Here is a 7,661-nt window from a genome sequence, read left to right on the forward strand (position 1 = left end):
ATAAATAAAGCTGCTACCACACAAAATGTAAAACTCCAACTGTGTGCGCTTCTCTCACATTTGGGTGGTTGCTAAGGAGAATTAGATAGCACCTGAGGGCATAGCAAAGAGCTACTGCACCTATAAAATGAAGTATTCACCAGCCCTGCGCCTCTGTAACAGAACAATTTTTCCATTTTTAAGAAGAAATCAGTGCCAAAGTGAAAAGCCCTAGATCTAAATTAAAGGCCAAATTTAACCAAATAATTTGTTGCATAAAGTTTGAACCCAGTTTTCTGTTACATAATTCAGTCAGAGTGGGGAACTGCACTGTAATCAAGGTGTGTAAGCAAAATGATCTACAGTCATTTAGCTGTCAATGCAAGCAGGAACACGCAGGGAACAAGTTTAAGAGGCCAGCTAAAGGGTTGTGAACACACATGGATCACGCTGAGCACGGCTCTTGGCTGAAGCTCCAGAAGAGTGAGTGAAAGGAACATCCAACATAAGTGGAGAAAAAAAAATACAAAGCCAAAACACAAACAAAAAAAACCTGCTGCAGGAGATTTATTTTCCCCAGCAGCCCAATCATAAAGCTAAAATTTAGGCTAGTCTTCAAAACCAACAATGACACTATCCGGTGCTTATCCAGTCGAAATTTCAGTCCAAATTAAAAAAACTGGGATGAGGCTTCAAAATTGCATTTCAGTAACAAAGCCTGAAGCAGGATGAACATGCAGCACGGAGAGGGGGGGTCCGGGAGGGTTCCACAAACCTGCTGAGTGACATGTGAAAGCTGTCTGAAAGGCGCTTCTTCTACATACAACACAGGAAAATGGTGGTTTAACCTGTTCATTTGAAAGCCAAGAATTTGAGTAGAGCACAAATTTGCATCTCAGTTTGAGGCTTTTCATATATTGCAGCCATTTCTCCTCCATGACTCAACTTATTTCCAAAAGCACCGAGCCAATTCTCTTCCAAGTATAACATTGCTGCTATAGTCTTAACAATGAAACCTCATGAAATACTGCTACACATTTAAAAATCAGGAAATGTGTCAAAAATCAAGCCAGTAGCAATTTCAGTGATTTATTTGTACAATTACGAATTTCACTGTACAAATACCCGAGCTCAGATGTAAAGGCAAGAACATAAGAGCATCTATTCCACCTGACCTGGACATCCCTCAAACCTGACTGTGAGCTTAACCTGAAAACAGCATGGAAAAAAAAAATAAGTTAAAAAAAAGGTAAATTATAAATAAAGCAGCCATCTGCTGAACACACATAGGGCTACGAGAGACCCGTAGTAGGTGCCAAAAGCATACTGAAAATCAAATTTAAAAAAAAAAAAAAAACTGAACAAAAAGAAAAATGTCCAATCTTTATGGCAGTGAAGCGATTATGGCCTCAGTTTAAATAGCATGTAAAAATGGAATTCACATTGGACATGTACACAAAGGCATATGGTGATATCGCTATCAGGTCCACGTGCCTATGCCACTTACATTTATACACCATCCACAGATAATGTTGCGAGCGTTTACACAGTAGACAAGACACTTTGATTTACAAAAAGAAAAATTAGGTGGAAAAGGAAAGAAAAATTAGGTGGAATTCCTTCTCCAGCTCATCCCATTAACAACAAATTAACAGGAAATGGAGGCAACATGACCCATTTCAGTGACGCATGTAATTTTCTCTCAAAGCCATATCAGTTTACATTCACTCAAAAATGTTCCAATTGGTAATTCCCTTATGTTACCATGGTAACTCAAAAAAGTTGTATAAAAATATAACAAAGACTGAAAACTGATGCACTCAACAAAAAAGTATCTACACAGTCTCAGATGTAGGAGGTGGGCTGAGCAAACTGGCCAACAGCAGCTCTTATTCGTTTCCAATGGATCATTTTGTTTCTGCATAAATCACACGCTGCGCATCAAGTCTGAGTAGCAGCAGTCTTTCCCCGCTCGGCAACAGTGATGCCATGAAAGCCACGGGTACCATCGGGACCCCGCGGCAGCCTCATCACTCCTGGAGGAAGCCCATCGGCGTTCTGGATCTTTCTGCCCAGCATGGGACTGCCAACTGGGCTGCTCTCCTGCGACGCCACCTGCTTGCGCCGTTGAACCCACGGACTCCCTGATGGGGTGAGGCTACTGTCTGAGGAGTAGTCTGCCCACCGGCGGCCGGACTCAGGGCTCAGTCTGCCCTCACTGGCTAAGGGGGACTTATGGGGATGGGGGGATTTGCGCTGAGGACAAGGACTTGCACGGGGGCTAGACCAGGGGCTGTTACGTGGCGACATACCGGGGCTTAGGTGATTGTTCTGGAAGCTGATGCCGGCGGTGGTGGGGCTGAGCTTGTTGCAGGATTGGGACTTTCTAGCCAGCCTGGGTGACGTGGGGGTGCTTTCTGTATCCGAGGAGCTGCACGCCGAGTCGTCTCCGTGGTACTGAAGCTCCCGCACTCTGCTGTTGAGGGATCGGCTTTTACGCATCCCTCCTTCCTCGCGAGGTCGCTCTTTAGGCACCTTCTTCTTTGGTGGTTTGGTTCCAATTAGCACAACTTTCAACCCCAGCGAACCGGTTCCTCCATCCTCACTCCCTACAGCTTCATTGGCTTTAACAGCTGCCTCCACCTCCTCGAACTCCACGATGGCGCATTCCTCTGTGCCTAACTGAGCGTAACGCCCACTCAGCCTCTTCAGGTCTGCCGGCAGGTCCTTCCCCGGTTTCAGGACTCGAACAGAGGCAATCGCGCCATACGTCCCAAACTCTTTCAGCAGCAGCTTCATCAGCTGCTCCTGCTGAGTGGCTCCTCCCTCGCTGCTTCCATTTTCCTTGGTAAGAGCAGCCAGCTCGGGCCACCTCTGCAAGTCGCTCAACAGTAGCATGCGGCTGGGCAACGACTCGCTAGCGAAGACGGGCACAGCAGATTTACGCCGCACCTTGCGCCCCTCATCATTTAGCTCAAGGATCTTCGAGTGATTCAGCGCATAAGCAGTCGTCCTCCAGTCCCGAGTCAAATGTTTCACCTGCAACCAGACAAAACTCATGTAGTATGGCAACATACAGAGCATTTTATAAATAAAATAACTGGTCAATAACAAGTATTTAAGCTTCAGTTTAATTTAAAAAAAAAAAAAAAAAAGCTGACTCAAACACAGCGAGTCATGCAAGCTGCAACAGAGACAACACTTGAAGAGATGCATTATTGGGTTGAGCAAATAAAACTGTGCTGTTGAGCTCAAATTTTCAATTCTTGTTTATTCAGAAAATGATCATGTTTGGCCAAATTTGTTATTGTTGCACAAACAGATGGGAAAAAGGAGGGAAAAAAAACCAAAACAATCACAAGCCAACAAATCAGCATGCATGAGCCTAAAGTAGCACCTGCTGTTGTGAATCAATGTGAGAACATTAAAAACAGCAACAGCCAGTCATGCTGCTGACACTGGAAACATCCCATCACAGCATTAGCATCCACGTCACAGGGAATTACAAATAATGAAAATTTGATTTATCCAGATCCAGTTTTATCACCCCTCCCCTCCTCTCAAAATAACTAACTTAAGTTGTTCATTCTAGTCAAATATCAAATTTAAAATTGTGGATGTCCTCCAATCCTAGCTGCTCAGAACTACATCAATATGAGTCAACAGCTGTTAGCAAAGCCGTATATACATTATATTTGAGATAATTGCAGCTCTGTGGATGAATTTGCCGTTGCGGGTCACAGCTATTCAAAAAACAAAGTCACTGCTGTGCATCTAGGCTTTACCCAGATGAATTGCAGCCATGGTTACCTTTTTGAATGATGTGAGCAACTTGACGCTGACAAATCCGAGTTTATTGCGTCTGACGTGCTTAAGCAGGAAGGCGTCGTGCTCCAGGTTCTCGTCCGATAGGTAGTACTCAATCTGAGCGACCAGCTTCTGGATGAGCTCTGGATCCGGGGGCTGCCAGCTCTCCTCCTCCAGCTCCCCTCCACTGGTGCCTGCACCACTGTGTGTGGGAAGAAAACATGGAACGTGGTGAGCAGAGAAAAAGGCTGAACGCTTCATTTTCTATTACAATTGTTGCACTTCTTTTGCTTTGACTACTATATCCCAGAGATGCAACCCAGTCTCGTCATTCTTCTGCTTGCTTCCCTCCTTTCAGACTTTCCTTGCAGCTGTCAACAGGCATGGGTGTGCAGCCACAAGTCACTTCGACTCGGTGCCAAACCCTGTGTCCAACCAGTCCTGAAAGCGCCAAGACCTCTCCATCTGAAGGGCGAAGAGTCAGACTCTCCCTCCCACAAAGAACATGGTGGTTCGCCACATCAGCCTCACACCAGCACCGCAACTCTGAAGCTTTCAGGCCCAAAGTTGACAGACCTGTGTGAGGCAGTGCAGTCAGGTAGCCTGGCAGATCAGAGTGAGGGTCTGAATGAAATTTTTGTGGATGACTCATCACCTCCTCCCAAGCACTGCCTCAGTCCACAGTTTTCCACCCGCTGACCACACAGCTGGCACGAGCCAACATCCTCAGGAGGTCAGATAGAGGCAAAAAAAAGCATTTAGATTAGATTATCACCAGTACTCCAAGTAAATTCCTTCTTTTTATTATTATAGAAATATCTTGACTTAGTTCATCACATTCCTGCTTAAATGCAACAACCAGTTTAAAAACTTTGCTGTTTAAGCTCCATGGAGCCCTTGCCATTCATCTAGTGGCCTTAATGTGCAACATTGCGTCACAGGCATCCTTTATGTCATGAAGGTGTGTTCTGCCAGTAAAAAAAAAAACAAACAACTACACTTTCTATGTTGACAGATTTATTACCCCTTAGGCTTTTCTATCACTGACTCACTCTTTGCTCACGCAGTCCGAGTAGGGACCTTATAGGCCAAAGGCTAAAAATAGCTCGCCATGACGCAGGGGAATTAGATTAAAAGAGAAGGTGCCGTCCCATAGTTCTTATCAGGTGTCTGGCTTTACAGCCATGATGCTGCAGACAGGTGGTTAAACGTATCCCATTCAAACCACATAATTACAGGTGGTGTGTTTGGATACACACCACGTCAGTCTCGTGTACTGTAATGTTTGGCGTCTGGTTTCAGCCTCTTATAGCTGTAACAGGCAACACCTGTCGGAATTTAAGTTGCTTTTAGCTTTAGGAAGCTGCTGTCTTAGTGAAACAAATAAAAACCCAAATTGTGTCACTCACGTGCTGCCCCCCCCCCAAAAAGTCTGCTGGTGTTAAGTTGCCTTATATTAATCTAGGTCATCAAGGGAAAGCTAAAAAAAAAAAAAAAAAAAAGGAATAAGGTGTTTATACTTAAAATGATGTTTTTAAGTTATTAGGTAAGCTGCACGGCAGAGAGGGGGGGGGGGTCGTACCGTTCGACTGCTTATAAATTCCAACATAGGCGGAAACAATTGGGGGGGGATAATCACGCCACTGATTTCATGCAATCAAAAAGTAGCAGATAGCTCATACCTTGATTTGTCATGTCTTCCGATATCGTCCTCGCTACAACTGCCTCCGAGGAAGTCCATGTTGTTAGAGGACACCTCCGGCTCCTCGTCCTCCTCCGCCGCCTGTATCGCCACCGTTATCGTCACCGTCCCCATCTCCTGCGAGTGCGGCTCCACGGTGACGACCTCACCGATGCTCCGCTCCGCTGACGCCTCCGAGGCGCACTCCGCCGGGCTCAAACCGGGGATCCCCTCCGACCCACTCATGTTCCGAGTCAAAGTGGCTCCACCTGGTCCGATCCAGTCCTCGGTTGCAGCAGCAGCGCCTCCCTGGAAGCTTCTAATCTGGCTCCTGTCGAAGGCACGGATAGGATACGGGGTGCGCAAAGCTGCTAGACGCTTCTTCGGGCACCAGTGATGGCGGAGAATGACCCAGGGGGTTCCCAAGACTCGCTCCACGGCTCGCCAGAGACCCCCGATCCAGATCCGACCCGTCGGAGGGCCCTGAGGAGCAGCGGGGCTTGCAGCAGCCAGCGAGACGCAGCCTGGACCTGGTGAGACCGACGGGCAGGAGCCTCCTTGCGCTTCCACCGCTGCTACTGCTGCTACTTCCTCATATGTAAGAGGCTTTCTACTTTTGAAACGAGCTCTGGGATTGGGCTGCGACAGCGTCTCTTCGCAGTCATTCCCAACCCACAAGCAAAAGCTGACACAAAGCCAAGAAGGCGGCAAGAGGAAGGAGAGGCAGCGCATGAAGGCGTTTACTAAAGCGTGCATATTTTTGGTTGTCGTGTTTCTAACGCTGACTTTTTTAAAAAAAAATTTTTTTTTTTTTTTTTTTTTACAAACAGAGGCGTCTAATTCAGTGAAGACGAAAATGCCCCATTCGCTTCTCTCTAAGTAGGGGAGCAAATTCACGTGCTCCTTTCTAATTGGGAAATTGGCGTGCCAAGGACGAGCCCGCGCCTCACGCCGCTAATTGGATAATAAGCTTTCAGTGTGTGATAGCACGCAGGAAGCAAGAGGCCGACACGCCTGAAACAAGGAGGAAATACAACTTTTCTGAAGACAGTTTTCATTCATAATACTCAAATTAAAGTTTGCACATTGGGCAGGTCTGCTTTAGTTTTAAACTGGTCTCTATGCATGTATTTTTTTACGGTGTATTTAAGATTTTCTTTAAATTTTGGCTCTATTCCTGAACAATTTTTTTTTTAAAAATTCCCGATAATCAGTGAACTCCCCAACCCAAGATAGTAAAAACTTACTTGTATTTTTTTTTTAAGTTGGTGTTATACTCCAGCACTTATATTTTGCCAAGTAATTCAAACCATCAATATGTTATTTCAAAACCAGTTTTATCTTTCAACATATACTTTTATCTGAAAAGAGACATTATGAAAAGTAACTAAAAATCAGTATTTTAAAAAGGCACAAAATGCAGTTTGAGGACAAAAAGTGAGCTCATGACTCGAGAATGCTCACTTGTTGCCACGAATCTGCTCATATGTAAAGGAAACAGTGAAATCGTTGTAAAATAATGTTTTCCTGAGAATATATCCTTAATCGCTGATTTCTACCATGTTTATTTTGTAGCATAAATGCAGGTTTTCTACTATAATATTATGATTATGATTTGAACCGGTCCCTGCAGACTATACCTCAAGTTCATGTGAGCAGCTTTGGATTGGCTTCTATCCTAATATCCCTGTAAATCACCCACACTGATATAGTTGGCTCTTGCCAGCCCTGCATGAAATATCGTTACTCCTCCCCATTGGCAAGCCAGGCTCACAGCTGGTGGGCAGTCTGACTCATTTTCTGCACCACATGCCATACAGTGCTTCAGTCTGTGTACAATGCAAGATGCAGAGAGAGAAAGGGGTAGTGAGAACGGTACTGCCAGCAAATAATCTGAAGGCTTTTAGTAGCTTATTGCATACTTATCTTCTCAGACCGAGTCACAGGCTGCCAGCTTGTTTGAAGACTTTCCTAGCATCATGTCTCATGCCTTGGTCTCTTTTGATGGATTATTTCAAGAAGATTCCTGAACCAGCAGAGCCACAATAATAAAAAAAAAAAAAGTGTTGTGAAACTTGTGATAAGGAACTTGGAAATGATCCTCCAGGCCTCTTCCCCTTATTAGGGATTGTCATCAGTTTTCTTTCAGATGAGTTCATCCTTGTTGGGTTAAAAACCACGCTTGAAGACATAC

The 7,661-nt window shown here is 45.0% G+C and overlaps 1 protein-coding gene across 1 annotated transcript; it reads right to left on the minus strand.

The window, feature by feature from the left end:
* Positions 1-1,140: 1,140 nt before the first annotated feature.
* On the minus strand, positions 1,141-6,223 carry larp6a (La ribonucleoprotein 6, translational regulator a; the record flags this gene model as incomplete). The annotated part of the gene is made up of 3 exons (XM_079246399.1): positions 1,141-3,018; positions 3,790-3,988; positions 5,469-6,223. 3 exons carry the CDS (start codon positions 6,221-6,223, stop codon positions 1,921-1,923), a joined length of 2,052 nt encoding a protein of 683 aa, XP_079102525.1. The 3' UTR covers positions 1,141-1,920.
* Between the last annotated feature and the right edge of the window lie 1,438 nt (positions 6,224-7,661).

The sequence above is a fragment of the Telmatherina bonti genome (assembly GCF_933228915.1).
Source record: "Telmatherina bonti genome assembly, chromosome: 1".
NCBI classification, from domain to species: domain Eukaryota; kingdom Metazoa; phylum Chordata; class Actinopteri; order Atheriniformes; family Telmatherinidae; genus Telmatherina; species Telmatherina bonti.